General features: G+C 48.1%; 1 protein-coding gene and 1 pseudogene across 1 annotated transcript in view; both read right to left on the minus strand.

The window, feature by feature from the left end:
- Nucleotides 1-25,524, minus strand: part of LOC116967685 (nck-associated protein 1-like) — a 183,726-nt gene that overhangs the window by 102,040 nt on the left and 56,162 nt on the right. The window contains exons 14-17 of the mRNA XM_033014275.1: nt 16,362-16,443; nt 9,074-9,132; nt 2,297-2,442; nt 1,176-1,308 (exon numbers count right to left, since the gene is read on the minus strand). Of these exons, the coding sequence (XP_032870166.1) occupies nt 1,176-1,308; nt 2,297-2,442; nt 9,074-9,132; nt 16,362-16,443 (420 nt within the window). The remainder of the gene's footprint in view (nt 1-1,175; nt 1,309-2,296; nt 2,443-9,073; nt 9,133-16,361; nt 16,444-25,524) is intronic.
- LOC116967928 lies at nt 19,770-19,883 on the minus strand (annotated as a pseudogene).

A 25,524-nucleotide genomic window follows, 5' to 3' on the forward strand; every position in this document is an offset into this window, starting at 1 on the left:
TCTAATAGGGAGCGGGATATGTATTTGAAAAGGTAGAGTTTGTAGTTCTCTAGTGAATGCGACTGACTGCATAAGGTCGGTATGTAATGAATGGGCCCAATCCTGTGCTGTAACCTTTCTTTGACCTTGGGCCAAAACACTGCACCAAATGCCGTGTATGTCCAGAACTTCCTGGTTTTAGTTCAAATTTCCACCTTGGCAAAAAGGTTCTGACTGTCAACCACATCTCTGCCTTTCATAATTTTATATACTTCTATTGTGCTTCCTCTTAACTTCCATCATTCCAGAGAAATCAATCCAAGTTTATTCAATCTCTCCTTGTAGCTGCAACCCTCTAATCCAGACAGCATTTTGGTAAATCTCCTCTCCAAAACCTCCATGTCTTTCCAGTAATGGGGTGACAGGAACTGTATGCAATACTTCAAATGTCGCCTAACCCCAAAGTCTTATTGACTTGCAACTTGACTTCCTGGCACTTATATTCAATGCTCTTAGCAATCAAGACAGGCACACCATACACATTCTTCACCACCCATGTGTTGCCATCTTTACTGACCTATGAACTTGGACCCTAAGATCCCTCTGCTCATCAATGCTGTTAATGGTCTTGCCATTCACTGCATGGTATCTCATTATATCCAACCCCGCAAAGTGAAACACACCACACTTGCTTGGGTTGAACTTCATCTGCAATTTCTCTGCCTATTTCTGCAGCTGATCTACATCCCGCTGTATCTTCTGACCTCACTGTCAGCAAACTTATTCAACAACCAATCTACATTTACGTCTAGGTCACTTTACAAATATCACAAACAGCAGAGGTCCAAGCACAGATCAAGGCGGAGCTCCAGTGGTCACAGATCTCCAGGCAGAATACTAATCTTCCACCAAAATTCCCTGTCTTCTCTGATTAAGTAGACTGAAGAAGGATCCCAACCCAAAACATTACCTATCCATTTGCTCCAGAGATGTTGCCTGACCTGCTGATTTACTCCAACACTTTTTGTGTATCTTTGGGATAAACCAGCATCTGCAGTGCTTTCCGAATCCAGTGAGGTCGGGTTGTGCCTGTGATCAGCCATACCAGGGGCTGCATAAACAGCCTGTGATATGATCCCACTGACCGGCCTGTGATCTCGGGAGGTGCCTCACTGAAATTATCCTCTGGGACTTACCTCCTCAGGGCACATGTCATGTACACAGCTGGAAAAGTGCGAACAAACCATCGGAAAGGCAATCAGGTACTGCAGTTGTGTGGGGTCGTCTGCATTCTGTGAGAACATCTTCTCAAACAATGATGGGTAGAAACTGCCAGAGAAAAGATACACATCAGAATATTGAACCAACAAGTAGTACGGGTGTCGGGGGTTATGTGGAGAAGGAAGGAGTATGGAGTTGAGAGAGAAAGATCAATCAGCCATGATTGAATGGCGGAGTAGATTTGATGGGTGAATGGTCTAATTCAGCTCCTATAACTCAAGAACTATGAACACTACCCCTTCTTGACTGAAGTGATTCAGTTTGTCAATGGACACCGCTGTCCATCAGGTGAAGTTTTCATGGAAAAATATACAAGGAGAAAGTGACAGTGCATGAATGTAAAACTGTTTAGTTTAGCTTTGTTTAGAGATACGGTGTGAAAACAGGCCCTTTGGCCCACCAAGTCAATTGCTCACACGCTAGCTCTGTTTATTCCACTTTCACATCCTGCATTGGGTGGAATTTACAAAAGCCAATTAACCTACAAACCTGCATGTCTTTGGAATGTGGGAGGACACTGAGCACCCAAAGGAACACCATGCAATAACAGGAAGAACGTGCAAACTCTACACACAAGTCTCTGACTCTGTGAGGCACTAGCTCTACCATTTTGCACTGTGTTGCGGGTGCTGTTGTAAAAATCTGTTTTGAGCAGCTTCCTGAAAGTGGATAGCACCCGCCTCCTCCTCCTCCCCTTAGAGGGCAAGATTACGTTCCCTCTCCATGGAGGGCTGTATGCTCTCTCTCACTGGCTTCATTCACAACACAGAGGGATGGCCGTATCTATCAAGGGAATCTAGTAATCTGAGGTCAGGAAAGAGGGGTTGGTATGGGAGATGAGACGTGGCCTTTCATGAGTGTTGGAGCAGACAGGGTGCTCCGTATGGATGACTCCTGCTCCATTTCTCACGTCCTGGAAGGGAGAAGGGAGAATTTTACTGCCCGCTCTGCTTCTCACAGCAAACAAAAGAACAATGAGTATGGGCAGAGGTGTCATGGTACAAGGAGCTGGGTGCCTGTTCCCTGCAGCACGCACCAGTATGGGGCGAGGTCAGCCGTCTCCACCAGCAGCCCATCCAAGTCGTCCAGCATTCGTGTGTGGAACACAATCGTGTTCATCAGCGACGCCAGGCCCAGATTCTCCCGCAATATCAAAGGCATCCTTGCAATGCTTGTGTAAACCTGTAATATGAATGAATGTTTTATTATCACGTGACAAGTCAGTAAAAATGTTTACTTGCATACCAAAGGTATGCCAATAGTCACCATGTAAAGGGCGCTGGCAATGTTACAAAGTATCCCACACCAGGTCGTCCTTTGTTCTCTACCCCCCTCTCACGCCGGCCCCTCCACCCCCTCCCCTTCCCTCCCAGTGGTCCCCTCTGAAATAGAAAAATACTTAGTTTAGTTTAGAGATACAGCACGGGAACAGGCCCTTCAGCCCACCGAGTCCACGCCAACAAGCAATCCCCATACATTAATCCAACCCAACACACACTAGGGACAATTTACAATTTTACCAAGCCAAGTAACCTACAAACCTGTATGTCTTTGGAGTGTGGGAGGAAACCGGAGCAAGTCACAGGAAGAACGTACAAACTCTGTACAGACAGGACCCAAGGTCAGGATCAAACCTGAGTCCCTGGCGCTTTAAGGCAGCAACTCTACCACTGCACCACCGTGACATCCATACATAATTAATGCAGTAAATAGAGCGATAGTGTTATGAGGGAAGATGTCTCAAAGGGTTCTCCAAATATGCCATATGGATAGAAATTAGGAATATAAAAAGTGCACTCACTCTGTTGGGTAACACGACTGGTCTCCCAACAGTCAGTGGGGAACAAAGGAGCAGATGTGTCGACAAATTGCAGAGGGTTGTAAGACTAAAAGTATTTTTGTGATGGGGTTCAAATTCCCCAATATTAATTGAGGAAACCTCAATGGTCTGGAGGGGTGATATTATACACCTCTACAAGATCACCCCTGAGCCTCCAGGACTCTAAGCAATAAAGTCCCAGCCTGTCCAACCTCTCCCTAAAGCTCAGCCTTTGAAGTCCAGACAACATACTTGTAAACCTTCTCTGCACCGTCTACTTCCAGCTTAATGACATCTTTCCTAGAGCAGGGTGACAAAAACCTTCTCTGCAACTGTCCGCTTCCAGCTTAACGACATCCTTCCTATAGCAGGGTGACCAAAACTGAACAGAATACTCCAAATATGACCGCACACAGGGGCAGAAATCACAATCAAAATATGGGGGGACACAATTTGGAGGGGACGCGGTTTCTTGGTGGTGGCGCGCATGCGCACGCACACTCAAGGCTTTGGGGGCTTTGGCTGTGGGCCCTGTGGACGGTAGCATCGGGAGCTAACCTGGTTGGTGACCGAGTCCGAACTCCAGCAACGGCAGCTTCGTCCGCCCCGAATCGTGGGGCTTGAATCAGCCCGTTCGCGGGGCCGTTCATCGCCCGGCGTGGCTTAAATTCTGCCGGCGGGGGCTCAACATCAGGAGCCTCGATCGCCTGGATGCAGCAGATTGATTTTAAACCGTGCTGGGAAATGAAAGGTCCAGGGAACGAGTCGATTCAGCCATTAGAAGCATCTGATACCCGCTTGAATCTTTCAAATACTACAATGAGATGAATAACACTTAAACAAATAAAACTGAAGCAAATAAAGACAAACAGAAGCAACAACCTTGGAGGGGGGAGAGAGGGAGAGATGGGGAAAAAAAAACTAAATAACGTTAGTGACCGTGAATGAGGGACTTAACTGCAAGCCTGTTCGACCGGATCCCTTAATGCCCTGAACAATTTAAATCCGCTACCCGCTTAAATCTTTCCCATGCACCAGTACATCCAATTAGTTCTAATGGTAACTGTAACCACATCAGACAGCTTTAAGAAATTCTCCGTGAATACCTTCAGTAATACTTGAAGGTAAAAACACATTGCTGAACATCATCATGTTAATATGATGTTAATAGTGACATTTAACAAGCGCTGAACAGTGACACCACCACTTTCTCGTGGAAAGCGGAGACTATAATGGATTTTTTTTCACGGTATTTCAAAATCCGGATGACTAAACATGGGGGGGAGGGGGATTGGCCCCCACCTCGCAAAACATGGGGGGGGGGACGTGTTCCGCCTGGGGGTCCGCTTTTTAGATTTGGTGAAAAAAAATCTATTAAAATCTCCGCTAATAGCTCAAGTATTCAAGGAGAATGTGTTACAGCTGTCTGATGTGGGGACAATTACCCTTTGAACTAATTGGATGTATTGGTGGATGGGAAAGATTTAAATGGGTGACGGATTTAAATGGGTCAGGTCATTAAGGGATCCGGTCGAACGGGTTTCCTGGCTGGCTTGCAGGTAAGTCCCTCATTCACGGTCATTGATGTTATTTAGTATTTTTCTCCCACCTCTCCCTACCTACTTCTGTTTGCATTTATTTGCTTCAGTTTTATTTGTTTAAGTGTTATTTATCACATTGCAGCTTTTGAAAGATTCAAGCAGGTATCAGACGCTTTCTGAGGGCTGAATCGACCATTCACGGGGCCTTTCATCGCCCGGCACGGTTTAAAATCAATCTGCCGCATCGAGGCGATCGAGGCTCCCAATGTTGAAGCCCCCTAATGACTGTCCGGACCTGCCACAGGGACCATCCGAATATCATGAGGTGAAGGAGATTTTTTGCAAGTCCCAAGTCACCTCTTTACCTCCTCACTGCCCTTATGATAGTGCCATTGACCTATGATCTGGTACTTCTCCATCCCGCGATCGTCTGTACTCGTTCTCTGCTCCTGAGATGGATGCCATGGAGAAATACATTTCTGAGTCTCTGGCAGCTGGTATAATCCATCCATCCTCCTCTCCCGCCGGGGCGGGAGTTTTCTTTGTGAGAAAGAGGGATGGCAGCCTTCGCCCTTGTATTGCTTATCAGGGTTTGAATGACATCACTGTCAAGAATAGTTACCCCTTGCCACTCATCTCCTCTGTCTTCAACCATGCCACCATGTTCCCTAAGCTGGATCTGCATAATACCTACCACTTGGTTCGCATCAAGGAAGATGAGTGGAAGACAGCCTTCAATACACCTACCGGGCATTACGAGTGCCTCATAATGCCCTTCGGCCTGACCAATGCCCCGGCTGTCTTCCAGGCACTGGTCACTGATGAGCTCAGTGACATGCTGAACTGGTTTCTCCTCGTTTACCTGGATGACATCCTCATCTACTCTGGCTCTGCATCGGAACATACCCGCCATGTCTGTCTCGTCCTGTGGCTGCTATGGGAGAATCAGCTGTTTAGAAACATAGAAAATAGGTGCAGGAGTAGGCCATTCGGCCCTTTGAGCCTGCACCGCCATTCAATATGATCATGGCTGATCATCCAACTCAGTATCCTGTACCTGCCTTCTCTCCATACCCCCTGATCCCTTTAGCCACAAGGGCCACATTTAACTTCCTTTTAAATATAGCCAATGAACTGGCCTCAACTACTGGCCTCAACTACCTTCTGTGGCAGAGAATTCCACAGATTCACCACTCTCTGTGTGAAAAATGTTTTTCTCATCTCGGTCCTAAAAGACTGACCCATTTAAATCCGATACCCGTTTAAATTCATCCCTTATCCTTAAGCTGTGGCCGCTTGTTCTGGACTTCCCCAACATTGGAAACAATCTTCCTGCATCTAGCCTGTCCATTAAGAATGTTGTATGTTTCTATAAGATCCCCCCTCAATCTTCTAAATTCTAGCGAGTACAAGCCGATTCTCTCTATTCTTTTGTTTGTTTCTCTGTTTGTTAAGACAGAGAAGTGTGAGTTCCACCAGCCCACAGTGTCCTTCATGCGATACAACCTCTGTGCCGTCCATGCCAAGATGGATCCAGGAATGGTGAGGGTGGTGGTAAATTGGCCTGAGCCAACCAGTAGCAAGGAGTTAAAATGCATCCTCGGCTTCTACCGCCGCTTTATCCGCAACTACAGCATTCTGGCTGCTCCTCCCACTTCCCTCACGCCTACCTCAATCATGTTTGCCTGGCTTCCTGCTTCTGAGGTGGCATTCCAGGATCCTAAGCAACGTTTCACGCCCGCCCCCATCCTGGAGCATCCTGACCCGGCCCCTCAGTTTGTGACGGTATGTCTCCATTCCACTGTTCCCATAGTTATCAGCCGGGAGGAGATCTCCGTTCCCTGTGCCCAGGAGTCTGTGCACCGCTGTCGTTGGACCTGGATGGAGGCCCGATCAGCCCTGTTCAACATGGCTTCCAGGTATAGATGACAGGCAGATCATCACCGGACCCCTGCCACTCGCTACTGTCCTGGGGAGAGGGTATGGATGTCCACCCGAGACCTTCAGCTCCTCTTTGAGTCCCATAAATTGGCACCCCGGTTTATTGGTCCATTCACTATCCTTAGAGTCATCAACCGCCTTACACTACCCCCGGTCTATGCGTAATCACCCCACCTTCAAATTCAATTTCAAGTCAGTTTATTGTCATGTGTCCCTGATAGGACAATGAAATTCTTGCTTCGCTTCAGCACACAGTAGGCATTTACTACTAAACAGTTCAGTGTGCCCATATACCATTGTATAAATATATACACACATGAATAAATAAATAAACTGATCAAGTGCAAATAACAGATAATTGGTTATTAATCAGAGTTTTGTCCGAGCCAGGTTTAATAGCCTGATGGCTGTGGGGAAGTAGCTATTCCTGAACCTGGTTGTTGCAGTTTTCAGGCTCCTGTACCTTCTACCTGAAGGTAGCAGGGAGATGAGTGTGTGGCCAGGATGGTGTGGGTCTATGAATGAATGAATCTCTTTATTGTCATTGCACATGGTACAACGAAATTTAAAAGTCAATCCAACACAAGATTCACAAGAACAATTTTAAATATATAAGAAAAGGTAAAAATATATACATATAAAAAAATTACAGAAAATTTTTGCCACTAATTTGCCATTATGAGGTATTCGGTGTTGTACAGTTATATACAGTTATATAGTAGTGCAAATGGTTAAGTACATTCAGGATGTTTTTAAGGTGCTTGTGAGTAAGAACCATTCAGTTGAATGTGAGTGTTATTTCTTATTTTGCATTGTTAAGTTCACGTATGGCTATGGGGTAGCTGTCTCTGAGTCTGTTTGTGCGAGTTTTGAAAGACCTGTACCGCCTGCCAGAGGGCAGCAGGTGGAACAGGTTGTGTCCAGGGTGGGAAGGGTCCTTCAGGATGTTGGCTGCCCTGCCAAGGCAGCGAGAGCTGAAGATGTCCTTCAGGGAGGGCAGTGGGCAGCCAGTGATTTTTTGTGCAGTGTTGATGACCCTTTGAAGGGCTCTCCTGTCCTCTGCAGAGCAGCTGGCATACCATGTGGTTATACAATACGCCAGCACACTCTTGATGGAGCAGCGGTAGAAGGACACCAGCAGCTTCTCCTCCAGGTTGTTTTTCCTGAGGATCCTCAGAAAGTAGAGTCGCTGCTGGGCCTTCTTGACTGCTGTGGTGGTGTTTGTAGTCCAGGAGAGATCCTCCGTAATTTGTGTGCCCAGGAATCTGAAGTCTGAGACCCTTTCCACACAGTCCCCATTGATGAATAGGTGTGGGTCTATGATGATACTGCCAGCCTTTTTGAGGCAGCGACTGCAATAAATCCCCTCGATGGAAGGAAGGTCAGAGCCGATGATGAACTGGGCAGTGTTTACTACTATTTGTAGTCTTTTCCACTCCAGGGCGCTCGTTGCCGAACCAAGCCATGATGCAACCGGTCAGCATACTCTCTAATGTGCACCTGTAGAAGTTAGAGAGTCCTCCTTGACAAACCGACTCTCCGTAAACTTCTCAGGAAGTAGAGGCGCTGACGAGCTTTCTTGATAATTGCATTAGTGTTCTCGGACCAGGAAAGATCTTCAGAGATGAGCACGCCCATGTATCTCAGTTAAAGCCTGTGTCTTCCAGATCCCTGTCTCCCACTCCTCAGCTACCTCCGTCACCCCACATCATTGATGGTTGTTCTGCCTACACGGTGAAGCGACTGCTGAAGTCCTGGCGGCGTGGCAGAGGGAGTTAGTACCTTATTGACTGGGAGGGCTACGGACCAGAGGAGAGGAGCTGGATCCCTGCCCGTGACATCCCAGAACCTTCCCCCATCGTGATTTTCATCAACAGCATCCAGATCAGCGTAGCAGGATGCCAGGAGGCGTCCGTGGGAGGGGGAGCTCCTGTCACACCTGCTAAGCCTCCGGTTATTGAGACTCTCTACACATTGCTCCACTGATTTAATCATGAGTCACACCTGCATTCACTCTGCTCCCCTCATTAATCAAGGATTATATGCCTGCTATCTATGTTCACTCCCTGCTGACTAATCAGTTCTGTATTCCGTCGGTTACATTCGTGATTGGATTTCGGTTATCACCTGGACTTGTCCGCGTGTGCCTGCATTTGAGTCCTTTCCTTCCCTGAGCCTGACATCCTCCCTGTCACCATTCTTTATGGCTCTCTTCCAATGGTTGAGAAGGAGCTTTATGTCACTGGTGACGCAGGGCTTGTTGTTGGCGAAACAGTGTACATTCTCTTCAACGATATAGAGCTAGGTTCGATCATGACAACGGGTGCAATCTTTACGGTGTTTTACGTTCTCCCCGTGACCTGGATTGGTATTATCTAGATGATCCGGTTTTCTCCTACACTCCACAGCACGTACAGGTTTGCAGGTTAATTGGATTGGTAAAATTATAAATTTTCCCTACTGCGTGTAATATAGAGTTTGTTTGTTTATGAAATGATGAACAATTTTTTACCTGGAGGCGAAACCAATCCAATCTCAGACCTCTGAAGTTCAATTCCTCCTCATTGTCAACTATGATAAAGATAAAATAGCATCACTGTTAAATCAGTTACATTTAATGTTGGTGGGAAAACTTGGCAGCTAGCATCTGGACTGGTAGGGTGATTAAAATTGTCCTATTGAGCAACTAATCAAAGGCAAGGTGTAGTGGAGTGGCCAATGGGGAAAGTTGCTGTGTTCAGGGTAAGTGCAGTCTTTGGTCCAAGACTATTTGCCGATGAGTCTGAGGCAAGGAGGTTGTTGTGCATGTTGGCACATTTGATATTGGTAACAAAAGGAATGAAGTACTGCAAAAATGGTTATAGGGAGTTAGGCAAAGTTAAATAACAGGACCTCCAGTGCCAAGTGCCATTGAAGGTAGGAACAGGAAGACACACAAATTGATGTATGGCTGAGGAGTTGATGCAGGGGGCAGGAATTTGTATGATTGGATCTTGGGGATCACTTCTGGTGCCCTGTTGGATGGGTTGATCTGAACTGGAGTGGAACCTGGCAGGCAGGTTTGTTACATGGGTGGGTTAAAAGTAAATGTGTAGATGGGGGTGTGTGGATATTATGCAGGAATGAGAAGTAGGTATGGAAGGTGATGAAAGAAAGTTCAGTGGATAGAATAGGCATGACAGCGAGCGAGGAAGGACTGTAGGATTCAATTGCACATATTTCAATGTGAGAAGCCTGATGGGTAAGGGTGAACTGAGGGTGTGGGTAGGTACATAGCAACATAGAAACATAGAAATAGGTGCAGGAGTAGGCCATTCGGCCCTTCGAGCCTGCACCGCCATTCAATATGATCAATAATGGCTGATCATCCAACTCAACATCCTGTACCTGCCTTCTCTCCATACCCCCTGATCCCTTTAGCCACAAGGGCCACATCTAACTTCTTCTTAAATATATCCAATGAACTGGCCTCAACTACCTTCTGTGGCAGAGAATTCCAGAGATTCACCACTCTCTGTGTGAAAAATGTTTTTCACATCTCGGTCCTAAAAGATTTCCCCCTTATCCTTAAACTGTGACCCCTTGTCCTGGACTTCACCAAAATCGGGAACAATCTTCCAGCATCAAGCCTGTACAACCCCTTAAGAATTTTGTAAGTTTCCATACGATCCCGGATCAATCTTCTTAATTCTAGCGAGTACAAGCCGAGTCTATCCAGTCTTTCTTCATTTGAAAGTCCTGACATGCCAGAAATCAGTCTGGTGAACCTGCTCTTTACTCCCTCTATGGCAAGAATGTATCTCTTCAGATTTTGAGACCAAAACTGTACGCAATACTCCAGATATGGTCTCACCAAGACCCTTTACAACTGCAGTCAAACCTCCCTGCTCCTATACTCAAATCCTTTTGCTATGAATGCTAACATACCATTTGCTTTCTTCACTGCTTGCTGCACCTGCATGCCAACTTTCAATGACTGGTGTACCATGACACCCAGGTCTCACTGCATCTCCCCTTTTCCTAATCGGCTACCATTCAGATAATAGTCTACTTTCCTGTTCTTGCCACCAAAGTGGATAACCTCACATTTATACAAATTATACTGCTTCTCTCATGCATTTGCCCACTCACCCAGCCTATCCAAGTCACTTTGCAGCATCTTAGCATCATCCTCACAGCTAACACTACCCCCCAGCTTCGTGTCATCCGCAAACTTGGAGATGTTGCATTCAATTCCCTCGTCCAAATCATTAATATATATTGTAAATAGCTGGGGTCCCAGCACTGAGCCTTGCGCTACCTCACTAGTCACTGCCTGCCATTGTGAAAAGGACCCGTTTACTCCTACTCTTTGCTTCTGGTCTGCCAGCCAGTTCTCTATCCACATCAATACTGAACCCGAATACCGTGTGCTTTAAGTTTGTATACTAATCTCTTATGTGGGACCTTGTCGAAAGCCTCTGAAAGTCCAGATGTAACACATCCAATGGTTCTCCCTTATCCATTGGGAGAACCAGTGGATGTTGTAGCTATCAAGGAAACCAGGTTGAAGAGGGACAGGACTGGCAGCTTGATGTTCCAAGGTACAGGAGCTAAAGGAGAGATAAAGGTGGGGGTAACAGGTGGGGTGTTGCCTTGTTGATTATGGAGGATGTTACTGCAGTAGTTTGAAATGACATTACTGATGGTTCGTCCAGTGAGTCTGTATGGGTGGAGCTAAAAAATATAAAAGGGGATGATCACGTTGTTGGGTGTGTAGTATAAGTCCCTGAAATAGTCAATGGGAATTGGCGGGGCAAATATGTCAGGAGATTGGTAGATTGGCAAATGCAAGACTAATAAGGTTATAGACTGGGACTATCATAATGGCAACTGCTTTGAATTTGCTTGAGAAAGTTTCTTCGGACAATATGTAGAGGGCCCTCTATGGGAGAGGACAAAGCCTGATCTACTCAGGATATTGGGAAGGGGAAGTTACTGATCTGTCCGTGGACCAGCGATCACTGTTGTATTAGCTTTAAGATAGTTATGGGCAGGGACAGGTCTGTGAGTTATGATTCTGAATTGGATCAACTTTGGCATTAGACTGGAGCTTGCTTTAATGGATTGAAATGTATTGTTTGCAGGCAAAGAAATGTCTGTAAAATGGGATTCTTTTAAAAGTGTGATGCCAAAAGTTTGGAGTTTAGAGTAACAGCATGGAAACGGGCTCTTCAGCCCAGCTAGTACATGCCGACCATCCATTACCTGTACATTAGTTCTATGTTATACAATTTTCACAATACACACACTTGCGGCTATTTACAGAAGTCAATTGACCTACAAACCACGTCTTTGTATAGTGGGATGAAACCAGAGCACCCGAAGAAAGCCCACGTGGTCACAGGGAAAACGTATAAACACCATGCAGACAGCACCCAGAGTCGGGTTCAAACATGGGTCTCTGTTGCTGTGGGACAGCAGCTCTACTGTTGTGCCACTATGCCACATTTATTTTTTAAAGTTTGGACCATGAAAGCTGCAATGCCGAGAGAAATTGATGTGTGGGTCAGGAAAAAGGAAGCAAGGGACAGGTATAAGTGGCTTTGATCAAGTGTATACCTGGAGGATTTTCAGGAATTGAGGAGAACTTTAAAGAAGGGAATTAGGAGGGCAAAAATGGGACAGAAGATAGCTCATGCAGATATTATCAAGAGAAATCCAAAGGGATTTTATGTACATTAAGTTAATGAGGGTGACTAGAGAAAGAATAGGTCCCCTCATAAACCAAAGCAGGGAGCCACAAGAGATGGGCACAACCTTATTGAGTATTTCTCCTCTGTTTTTACTGAGGAGAAAGACATGAAGACTGGGGAACTGGCTGAATAGATAGAGTGAATCCCTATTATTTTACCCATCGTAGGGGAATTTAGACCGAAGGATATAGGTTTAAGGTGCGATGGGAAAGATTTAAAGGGAACCAAAGGGGCGACTTTTTCACAAAGTGGGTGGTAGGTTTATGTAACTATCTGCCAGAGGAGGTAGTTGAGGCAGGTACAATAAAACATTTAAAAGACATTTGGTCAGGTACATGGATAGAAAAGGTTTAGAGAGATATTGCCTAAGTGCAGGCAGTGCATAAGACATTGACTAGTCTAGACGAAGCATTTTGGTCAGCATGAGCAAATTGGGCCAAAGGTTCTGTTTCCATGCTGTATGATAGACTCCTCAGTACTGAGTTGACCATATAACCATATAACAATTACAGCATGGAAACAGGCCATCTTGGCCCTTCTAGTCCGTGCTCCCCTAGTCCCATCTACCTGCACTCAGACCATAACCCTCCATTCCTTTCCCATCCATATACCTATCCAATTTATTTTTAAATGATAAATTCGAACCTGCCTCCACCACTTCCACTGGAAGCTCATTCCACACAGCTACCACTCTATGAGTAAAGAAGTTCCCTCTCATGTTACCCCTAAACTCTGTCCCTTAATTCTCAAATCATGTCCTCTTGTTTGAATCTTCCCTACTCTCAATGGGAAAAGCTTATCCACGTCAACTCTGTCTATCCCTCTCATCATTTTAAAGACATCTATCAAGTCCCCCCATTAACCTTCTGCGCTCCAAAGAATAAAGACCTAACTTGTTCAACCTTTCTCTGTAACTTAGTTGCTGAAAACCAGGCAACATTCTAGTAAATCTCCTCCGTACTCTCTTTATTTTGTTGATATGTTTCCTATAAGTTGGCCACCAAAATTGTACACCATAATCCAGTTGATTTATTCATTTGTTCATTTGTGTATAAACAGGCACATCAGCATGGTTCAAGCTTGATGCACAGGGGTCAATGTGTTGGAGATGGTCTGCATAGCAAGGAATCAAATGGGTCAGAACACAAAACAGAACATTGGATGGACTCAGTGGATTGAGTCTGCAAGTTACTATTTCAGATTGAGCCCCAGCCAAGAAGGAAGAAGACAGATTGTCTTAATAGCAGTTTGAGAGTAATGGGATATAAGCTGGTGGGTGACAGGTGCACCAGGAAGGGAGGGGATAACATAGCAGCGATTAGTGGGAAGCCAAAAGATTGGGAAGCTTTTAAAGAACAACATAAGGTAACCAAAAGACAATATTGGGAGAAAAGATGAAATGCAAAGGTAAGTTAAGGGCCTGTCCCACGAGTATGCGACCTGCATGCGGCAAGCGCGACCAAACCGGAAGCAGGGGCCGCGCGGGAGGGTGAATGATCCCCATACAGGTCCGGTCCCACCAGCATGTGCCTGCATGCGGCGAGTGCGACCAAACCGGAAGCGGGGGCCGCGCGGAGGTCGAGTGAGTGACGTGAAGTTCGAGTGAAGTCCGCGGGAAGCTCGCGCGTGACGTACGGCGTCAAGACACTGTGTAAGGCGTCGAGACGCTGCGCACGCCCGTCAAGGCAGTGCGCACGGCATCAAGGCGGCTGCGGGCCGGCAGGCCGTTGCCGCGCAGAATTTTTGAACACATTCAGTGTTTCGGAGCCCCGCGCGATGTCGGGACCAGCTCTGCACAACTCCATACGGCTCCGGCGATCAAAGTGGGACCGGCCCCGCGAGGCCGTACGGCTCAAGCTACCATGTTAGGTCGCGCTTGCTGCATGGAGTCGCATGCACGTGGGACAGGCCCTTTAGCTAATAATATAAAAGAGGATAGCAAGAGTTTCTTCAGTTATAAAGAATACGAAAGAGGCAAGATTGGACTTTGGTTTGCTGGAGAATGATGCAGGAGAAGTGATAATAGGGAATAAAGAAATGGCAGAGTAGTTGAATAACAATTTTTTGCATCAGTCTTCACAGTGGAAGGCACCACCAACGTGCCTGAAATTCAAGAGAGTCAGTGTGGAAGTTAGTGGAGTGGCTATTACTAGGGAGAATTGCTTGGGAAGCTGAAAGGGCTGAATGTCGATGTCACCTGGACCGAATTGACTCTGAAATTGGACCGGACTGTTCTGAAAGAGGCTTTCGTAATTGTGGAGTCATTGATAGTGGTATTTCAAGAATCACAAGAGACAGGAGTAGTTCCAGATGATTGGATAATTGCCAATGTTACCCCACTGCACAAGAAGGGCACAAAGCAGAATAGTGGGAACTTTAGGCCGGTTGGTCAGATTTTAGAATCCACTATAAAGGATGAGGTTTACAGAGATCTTAGAAGTTTACAATAAAATTGGCCAAAATCAGCATGGCTGTGTGAATGGGACGAATTGCTTGACAAATTTGCTGTCTTTGAAAAAGTAAATAGCAGAACAGAAAAAGGAGAGTCAGTAGATGTTGTTTACCTATGTGGTGTGAAGGCTGCTAATAAAGATGAGAGGCCATGGTTTCAAAGGGCAGATACTGGCATGGATAGCAGATAGATATAAAATGAACTCAGCGGGACAGACATCATCTCTGGAGAGCAGGAACGGGTAACATTTTGGGTCGAGACCCTTCAGACAGATAGGAGTTTGGCTGGATGACAGAAGACAAAGAGGGGCAATAAAGGGGGCTTTTTCTGGTTGGCTGCCAGTGACCAGCGCAGCTCTGCAAGGGTTGGTGCTGAGGTCGCTACTCTTCACGTTGTACATTAATAATTTGGACGAGGGGATTGAAGGCTTTGTGGCCATGTTTGCAAACTCTACGAAAATAGGTGGAAGGGCAGGTAGTGAAGAGAAACCAGGGACTATGCAGAAGGACATGGACAGGTTGAGAGAATGGGTGGAGAAGTGGCAGATGGAATATAGTGTAGCAAAGTGTGGAGTCGTGCATTTTGGTAGCAGGAATCAAGGTGTAGCCTATTTTCTAAATGAGTTGATAATCCAGAAATCGGAGGTGAAAAGGGACTTGGGAGTGCTGGTGCAGGATTCCCAAAAAGTGAATCTGCAGTTTGTAAAGAAATTAATCGCAATGCAAACAGTTATTTTAAGAGGCCTTGTATTCAAAAACGGGGCTGTAATGCTGAGGCTCTATAAGCCGCTGGTAAGGCTGCATTTGGAATATTGTGAGCAATTTTGGACACCATATCTGAGGAAGGATGTGCTGCTTCTGGAGAGGGTCCAGAGGAGGATTACAAGAATAATCCCGGGAATGAGTAGGTTAACCTATGATGAGCGTTTGGCAGTACAGGGTCTGACTTGCTGTAGTTTAGAAGAATGATGGGGGACCTCAGTGAAACATACAGAATAATGAAAGGCTTGGTTAGAGTGGATGTGTAGAGGATGTTTCCGTTAGTGGGAGAGCCTAGGACTAGAGGTCAAAGGCTCAGAATTAAAGGACCTTTTATAGGAAGGAGATGAGGAGAAATTTATTCAGTCATAGGGTGGCGAATCTGTGGAATTGGCCCTAGAAGGCTGTGGAGGCCAAGTCTGTGAATATTTTTAAGGCAGAGATAGATATATTCTTGATTAGTACGGGTGTCAGTGGTTATGGGGATGGCAGGAGAATGGGGTTAGGAGGGAAGGATAGATCAGCCATGATTGAATGATGGAATTGATGGGCTGAATGGACTAATTCTACTCCTATCACTTATGACCTTATGGTAATGATCAGATGGAGTGAGACAGAGAGACCTGCAAAATGAGAAGTGGCAGAGATTGTCCAGGTGAATCCAGATGTAGGGTTGAACTTGTGGCTGTAGATTCCAGGGTCTACTGTCTCTGCCATCATGATTCCTCAGCAGCAGGTCCGATGTGGAGCTGGGTGACATCTCATATGTGTGAGGGAGAGATTTTTCAATTTTCATAAAATATTTACAGAATCAAATGGACCAGGCGCCTGCTTTTCAGTACTTTAGATCATTACCTTGTTTGATATTCAGCGAGGTCAAACTGTTCACAAAGGATGACATAATCACAGATTCTTCCTCCGGACAGACTGAGAGATTCTAAAAAGGCAAGCGAAAACTTAGTTATCCGGACAAATCATAGAATTAAGAATTCTTACTGCAACAAAGGCCACTTGGGCCACCGAGTCCTTGCCAGCTCCCTGTAACACTTCCATCAATCCTATTTCTGTGCTCTTTCCCCACCTTGTAAATTATTCCCTCCAGTTCTAATCCAGTTCACTTTAATAGTAAGATTAAACGAGAATTTACCAGTTTGAAGTTTGATCTGTATTTTATGAGGAGTTACGATGAGGGATTACGTGAAGAACCCGTCCAGCACGCATGTGCGACATACTTCAAAGCAGCGGTGTGGAATCACAGAAAGACACAGTAATTGAAATAAATATAGTAAAGAAAAGGAGATCTTAGATACCAGTTTGATCTCTATTATTGAGGGTGGGTGCGGAGGGCACGTAATCCCTCATCGTAACTCCTCATAAAATACAGATCAAACTTCAAACTGGTAAGTTCTCGTTTAATCTTACTATTTTACTTCGGAGTCACGTGAGTGACTACGTGAAGATTTTAAAGCTCTGTGATTTCAAACCGTGTAATAGTTCATACTTCACTCACTGCCGAAGTCATTCGAGGGAGGAAGTATGTTATCGTAATCAACCATGAATCTGTTTGTAAAACAATAATGGTGTTATTAACAATAACAAGACCAAAATGCTCCCCCCGGGCTTAAATTATATATTTGCAGATTCTAATATTTTACTGCAAACGATACAGGTTCTGCCAGCGGCTTGTTATAAAAGTTTGGAACGTATACTCCCTAGACCACCCCGCTGTAGCCAGGATGTGGTCCATAGGCACGTCCATCCTCTTAGTCACTGAAGTGGATGCTGCCATGATGGAGTAAGATTTATACACGTTAGTATGTACTCCAGCAACTCCAGTACCTGCTTGAGCCACTTGAGATAGTTTGGCTCATCACCCGACCATAAGGTTTCTTGTGGCTGACCCATAAGGCTTTTTCTCTCCCTCGAGGATTACTTATTGTGTCGATGTAGTTCAATAAGTGGGTCATGACACATAACCGTGGTTCAGGTGGGTATGCCCGGAATTCCATGACTAGACCTGATGTTCCTGGTCTGCTCTGTTTGACCAGCCCCTAATGGTAAATGTAACATGGTCTAGTAGACCATATTGTCCAATCGTAGATGGAGGAAACTGGACTCTTTGTGCTGAGACAAGGCCATCAGCATGACCGTCTTCAGGGTGGGCTGTTCCAGGGTGAGGGGTCTGGCTGGTGACCATCCCCTAAGGTACGTCAGGTCCACACTGACATCCCAGATTTGGGTGTACCTAGGTCTGGGGGATTGGAGTTGAATATGCCTTTCCTGAATTTGATCACCAGCGGGTGGTACCCTATAGCCTGTTGTCCTGGTGCCCGAGCTAAGTAGGCTGACAGAGCACTTCTGGCTGTGTTGATGGTGCAGTACCCGAGTCCTTCATTGTGGTGAAGATCTGCCAGGAACTCCAGTACACGTTTTGTTGTAGTTGAATATGTAGTTCCTGTATTTTCTCTCTTTACTCAGAGAGTGGTAGCGGTGTGGAATGGGCTTCCAGTGGAAGTGGTGGCGGCAGGTTCGTTGGAATCATTTAAAAATAAATTGGATAGGCATATGGATGAGAAGGGAATGGAGGGTTATGGTATGAGTGCAGGCAGGTGGGACTAAGGGAAAAAAGTTGTTCGGCACGGACTTGTAGGGCCGAGATGGCCGGTTTCCGTGCTGTAATTGTTATATGGTTATATGGTTATATTTGAATAGTATCTTCCCACTTCTTGATGTTCGCCAAGTATGCTCCCTAGTGGATATGCGAGGGGATGCTATCATCGTGTCGATAGCGCTATTTTGACAATCCAGGCCCAGCAGTGGTCTTCCCAATTTTGCAACCCAGGCCCAGTAATGGTCTTTTCAAATCTGCAACCCAGTAGTTTAATTTATCGTGGCATGTGCGCAGTACCCGACTGATGAGGCCGTAGTACCTGACTGATGAGGCAGGAAAAAGGGGGGAGAACATAGATTAGATCCCCCCCCCCCCCCCTAGTTCAGCGGGAAATAATTCATTGCCACTGCCTCAAAGTTTGGTTTCATGCGACATACATCGGTACGTGATGATTCAATTGAAATACAGGGTAATTGATATCTGGTGTTCCATATTGCTTTGTAATTTCAGCAAATACTTTGGCTTAATATGTCTGTTTAAAGTATTTAGCTCACCTGGCAGGTAAGTTTGCTGATGGTCGAATATGTTTGACGGCCTACGGTCACCAATTGTTAAATAAATTGTCACATGATATCGATTTATTCTGCCCAAGTGGTTGGTGTATGCCACCACTGTGATGTTGTTAATTTATAAACGAACATGCAAAATGGTGCACTACAGAATAATATGCATTACCAATAGAACGTATTCGATATTCCCAACTAGGTTTTACGCCCAGTGTCTATAGTGATGACGACTCCAGATTGGTCCATTTGCCACCATGTTCTGGGTATGGGTATTTAGTTTAAAACATTAACACCTTAGCTCTAATGGAAAGGTTCAAGTTAAGTAGCTGGAAATGCTGCTACTAACTCCCAATTACTCTAGCCACTTGTTGAATGGTTGGTTGATTGATACCATTAATTGTTACAGGTTGTGTCATATGCTGACTCTCCTATGGCAATGTTATAGATGAGTGGGTAGAGTTAATTGAATATCAGATAGTCAATAGTAGAGGATGGTGTCAACGTAGATCTATCTGGATAGAATGACAGGCTCGGCTAAATAAGTATAGTAGCTAATGCTGTTGATTAGCTATTCCCATGGATTTGTCTGTTGTAATATCATAGAGACATGCCATGACAATATTTTCCTTAATAGTGTCAGGGCTGGTTTGAATATCTGGGAACAGTTTTGGCTGATATTAGTCATAGTCAACAATTTATACTGCCATAGTTACCCCATCCAGGTAAATAGGTATCTCCGAAATTTTATGAATGGGTACTGAATAGTATGCATCTTTAAACTGATATCTACCATAAAGTATCCAGGAATCCATGGTTAGCAGTTACAATTTTCCATAAGTGTGTAACCTGGTGAAATACTCAAGTGGTAAAGTCAATGATGGTGCGACATTCACCATCTTAGGGTATTTTGGTACCAAAGGTTCATATTAGGTTTTTTATGACCCCTTGTATATCAATGATGGTGCGACATTCACCATCTTGGGTTTGTTGGTACCAAAGGTTCATATAGGCTTCTTTATGACCCCTAATATATATTTTCCAGTTAGCTACTCCCTCATGTTCTTTTTTAGTGGGAGTGTAGTCCCCTTGGGGTGCATGCTGAACTGGTAATATATGGTCCCTAGATAAGGGACGTTTCAGATATTAAACTGATAAAAACAGATACCATACTTGATCTTAGCCAAAAGGCCGAGAAGTGATGTGATTCTTAATTCAATTTTTATCCTTGAATACTTTTGGTATATAACTACCAAGTGTGATAGTTCTTCATGTTCCCAACCCAGGTGTGATTTCATACCCCCTGTTAGTACTAACCCTTCACCTTTTATGTGATGGTAGGAACCATACTTATCTGTCTTCATTGTTGTTTAGTGGTGTGTTCATTTCTTCGGTTTCTGGTTCCTTGTCTGTAGGAATGGTGTTGTTGGGGGGTGGCGCATTTTCCATGGGGCCCGCTCTGGACCCTGGCCTGAAAGGGCTTACTGGGGGTTGGCATGCGAGCCCTGAGCTTTCACCAGTACTATTAAGTAGATCCCTACTGGTGGACGCGTGGAGGTACTGCTGTCTGGTTTTGTGTGGTGCTCATTCCAGGACCTGCCCTCTTGATGCCGAATATTTTGGATACTTCGTCCAGTTTCTTAGGCTTGGTTTGATAACTTAGCCAGATAGCAGGATCTGTGGTTTGAGGTCGGCGTTCTCACAGTCCTGTGAATTTTAGGTTGAGGGCAGGTTTTATAACTTCCTGAGAAGTTGCGGAGCATCTGTGAACAGTAGGGTCAGGTGTTTTACCATACTACCCTGCCCCTCTGGAATGAGCATGCGAAAATGATAGCCGACGTCAGGGGTATCAAATGCAATTTAAGATATTTGGGTTTTAAAAAGCTATGCTCAATGTCCCCCCCAATAACGGTGGGCACTTTGAGTAAATGCAATTTAGGGTAGGTGTGATGAAATCCAACGCCTCATGACTACCTGTCTTGGAGAGGTTTTTTTAAAAGAACAGGTAGTAAGCTGGCCGTCAGTTGAGACTGAAAATCCATCTCGCTAGTGGTGGAGCCACATAGCGGCCACACCCAGCAGCTCTTCCTGATCCTGTACCTCAAGCATATTCCCGATGTTGTTCAGCCAGTGACCCCTCTTCTTGACCAGCCCAGCCCTGGTCACCATCAATCCCTCGACAAGGGAGATGGCCAGTGCTGTAGTGCACTGGAGTGGGAGTGTTAAGCTCCCTTGGCGAACTTGCCCCTGCTCCTGAGGCAAGTCTCGCTGGAGTTTTTGGCATCATGACCTTGCGCTAGGCTTGGAGAACAGACACTTACTTGCTCTCACCGTGAGCAACACTAGAAATTGGAGGAACAACACCTCATATTCCGCTTGGGTAGCTGCGTCCGGCGGGCATGAACATTGAATTCTCCCAATTTTGCTAGCCCTTGCTGTCTCCTCACCTTCCTTAACCCTCGAGCTGTCTCCTCCCATCCCCCCACCCTCGGGCTCCTCCTCCTCCCTTTTTCCTTCCTTCTTCCCCCCCCACCCCCTATCAGTCTGAAGAAGGGTTTTGGCCCGAAACGTCACCTATTTCCTTCGCTGCACCCGCTGAGTTTCTCCAGCATTTTTGTGTACCTTTGATTTTGCAGCATCTGCAGTTCCTTCTTGAACACTTTGTCTACTCCACTGCGATATCTCCTCAAGGTATGCCTACTTTGAAGAAGTTCTCCTCTCTCCGGAGACAGTTTCACAACCTCCTCTCTAACTGCATACCCTCTGTGGTCCCCCCCTGCCCTCCAATTGTACGACCACACCCTTACCCAGACTCGATACCACAGCCACTTTTGCTTCCTCGGGGCCTGCCTGCCTGCGCCTCCATCTCATACCCCATGGCTTCCAGCTCCATTTCTCTACCTCCCAGTTCAGACCCCAACCGGACCATCGGTACCAACTGGCTATCCACCGGCATACCCAGCAATTCTCCAACCGGGCACTGAGATCCACCCTGGCCGCGATGCGCCGGCACCAGCAGGACCTCAAATCGACACTCCCTGAACTTCAGGCCTCACTAACCCATACCTGCAACGGACCCTAATTATATTTCATCCGCCGGAAGATCCACCTCTTCAATCAAAAATTCCTGGCCTACCTCAACTCCACCAAGGACCTTAAATTATCCCGCCTCCAGCCGGCTACCGACGCCCCGCGACTTGACCACCAGCAGGCTCCAGGCCCCAACTCCGGCCTGCATCGCCTGCCCGAGTCCCGCGACGCCATCTTGGCCACGAAGAGCGACTTCAATACTCACCAGGACGCCGCCGCCACCGACCTCAACGTCGATGCCGCCGCCGACCCTCACCTGCCTACCGATGACGCCCAGCCTCGCCGCTTCTACGGTAACTTGGACTTTCTCCCCCTCGCTGATTTCTCCGACCCTCGCCGCCCCCCGGGACCACCCAGCCTCATCGCCGCACCGGGCCCACCCGACATCGCCGCTGCACTGGCCCCATCCAGCATCGTCGCCGGACCGGGCCCATTGAACATCGCCGCCCCACTGGGCCCGCCTAACATCGCCGCCGGACCCGACCCACCCAACATCGCCGCCAGACCCGACCTACCAGGCACCGCCGCCGGACCCGGCCTACCGGGCACCGCCGCCGGACCCGACCTACCGGGCACCGCCGCCGGACCCGACCTACCCAACATCGCCGCCGGACCCGACCTACCCAACATCGCCGCCGGACCAGACCTACCAGGCACCGCCGCCGGACCCGACCTACCCAACATCGCCGCCGGACCAGACCTACCCAACATCGCCACCGGACCCGACCTACCAGGCATCGCCGCCGGACCCGACCTACCCAACATCGCCGCCGGACCAGACCTACCCAACATCGCCGCCGGACCCGACCTACCCAACATCGCCGCCGGACCCGACCTACCCAACATCGCCGCCGGACCCGACCTACCCAACATCGCCGCCGGACCCGACCTACCCAACATCGCCGCCGGACCCGACCTACCGGGCACCACCCCACTGGGCCCGCCTAACATCGCCGCCGGACCCGACCTACCCAACATCGCCGCCGGACCCGACCTACCGGGCACCGCCGCCGGACCGGGGCTCCCCCAACATGGCTGCCGCAACGCACCCGACTCATCTCGCCGCCCCACCGCTATGGCCGACCCGCGCCGCCCCGCCGACTATCCACCCACCGGGACCTCCCACGCATCGCCCGCGGACCCCGACTCAACTGCCACGGGACTCCGACCATCGGGTCTGTTGACCCTCGGCACTGGACTCCGACCATCGGGTCCGGTGACCCGCGCCACTGCTCCTCCCTCCAACTACCCACAGCCGTCGCCTTACCTGGAGCCTGGACTCTGCACTGGGCCTGAAGCCTCCACGCTGCTAACTCCCACTCTCCTGGGCTTGACTCCACTGGGTCCCAGTGCCAGTCTGCCCAACCTTGCTAACCTCAGTGGCTGTTCCAGTGACTCTTCCCCATCCCCCTCCAACTATGTGACCCCCGCTCTTCCCCACACACATTACAGCCCTCTCACCCCCCCCCCCCCCACCCCCTGACCAACCACCACCCCTCCAACACCCACAAATGCCCCACCACACATCGCCCCATCCCCAGTCCACCCACCGGCCTGCCTTTGGCCCCAACCCCCCATCCCTGCCAGGTGTTCACCATCCCCCCCGACCTCCCCCACACTGAACGGTCTGTCCTCAGCAGAGGTCTTACCTTTGTCCCCCTCCGTCCCCATTTCAATGAGTTCCGCGCCCACCATGACTTGGAGCGCTTCTACTGTCGCCTCCGCCTCACAGCGCACTTCCATGGGAAGGAGTCCTCGCCCCCAATGATGACCCATTTTCCAATGCACCCCCTCCTCGTGGAACCCCCCTCGTGACGTCCCGGCTTTGGAACTCTTTATCCAGAACTGCCGCCGCGACGTCAACCGCCTCAACTTCTCCACTCCCCTGTCTCACTCCAATCTCTCCCGCCCCTGAACGCACTGCCATTGAATCACTCCGCAAAAACCCAGATTGGGTTATCAAACCAGCCGTCAACGGAGGTGCCATGGTAGTCTGGCGCGTCGATCTCTACAAAGCTGAGGCCACGCGCCAACTCTCGGACACCTCCTCCTACTTACCCCTGGACCATGACCCCACTGACGAGCACCAGGCCACCATATCTAGTACCATCACTGACTTCATCAACGCCCACGCCCTGCCCGACCAAGCTTCCAACCTCATCGTTCCCCAGCCCCGCACGGCCCGGTTTTACCTTCTCCCCAAAATCCACAAACCCGGCTCTCCCGGCAGACCCATTGTCTCTGCTTGTTCATGCCCCACCGAACTCATCTCCACATACCTTGACTCCATACTATCCCCCTTGGTCATATCCCTTCCCACCTATGTTCTAGACACCTCAGACACTCTCCGCCGCCTCCGCGCATTCCACTCTCTAGGCCCTCACCCCCTCATCTTCACCATGGACGTCCAGTCACTCTACACCTCCATCCCCCACCAGGATGGCCTCAAAGCCCTCCGGTTTTTCCTCGACCAGAGGAGCAACCTATATCCAGCCACTGACACTCTCCTCCGCCTAGCGGAGTTGGTACTCACCCTCAACAACTTTACGTTTGACTCCTCCCATTTCCTCCAAACACAAGGCATAGCTATGGGCACACGCATGGGCCCCAGCTACGCCTGCCTCTTTGTCGGGTACGTCGAACAATCCTTGTTCAATACGTACCAGGGCCCATCCCCGGCCTCTACCTCTGTTACATTGATGACTGCTTTGGGGCCACCTCCTGCACCCACACACAACTGACTGACTTCATCCACTTCACCACCACCTTCCATCCGGCACTCAAATACACCTGGACCATTTCTGACACTTCCCTACCATTCCTTGACCTCACCATCTCCATTGTAGGGGATAGACTTCTGACTGACATACACTACAAACCCACTGACTCACATGGCTATCTGGACTACATGTCTTCCCACATGTCTTCCCACCCCTACTCCCAATTCCTCCGCCTACGCCGCATCTGCTCCCAGGATAAGATGTTCCACACCAGGGCATCGGAAATGTCCTCGCTCTTCAGGGAACGGGGATTCCCCTCCTCCACCATAGATGAGGCTCGCACCAGGGTCTCTTCCATACCCCGCAACACTGCTCTCTCTCCCCATCCCCACACTCGCAGTAAGGGCAGAGTCCCCCTAGTCCTCACCTTTCACCCCACCAGCCGGCAAATACAACAAATCATCCTCCGCCATTTTCGCCACCTCCAATGTGACCCCACCACTCGCCACATCTTCCCATCTCCCCCCATGTCTGCCTTCCGCAAAGACCGCTCCCTCCGCAACTCCCTTGTCAATTTTTCCCTTCCCTCCCGTACCACCCCCTCCCCGGGCACTTTCCGTTGCAACCGCAAGAAATGCAACACCTGTCCCTTTACCTCCCCCCTCGACTCCATTCAAGGACCCAAGCAGTCATTCCAGGTGCGACAAACGTTCACCTGTATCTCCTCCAACCTCATCTACTGCAGCCGCTGCTCTAGATGCCAGCTGATTTACATTGGTGAGACTAAGCAGAGGTTGGGCGATCGTTTCGCCGAACACCTCCGCTCAGTCCGCAAGAACCTACCTGAACTCCCGGTGGCTCAGCACTTCAACTCCCCCTCCCATTCCCAATCCGACCTCTCTGTCCTGGGTCTCCTCCATTGCCAGAGTGAGCAACACCGGATATTGGAGGAACAACACCTCATATTCCGCCTGGGTAGGCTGCGTCCGTGCGCATGAACATTGAATTCTCCCAATTTTGCTAGCCCTTGCTGT

The sequence above is a fragment of the Amblyraja radiata genome, chromosome 41 (assembly GCF_010909765.2).
Source record: "Amblyraja radiata isolate CabotCenter1 chromosome 41, sAmbRad1.1.pri, whole genome shotgun sequence".
In the NCBI taxonomy this organism is placed as follows: domain Eukaryota; kingdom Metazoa; phylum Chordata; class Chondrichthyes; order Rajiformes; family Rajidae; genus Amblyraja; species Amblyraja radiata.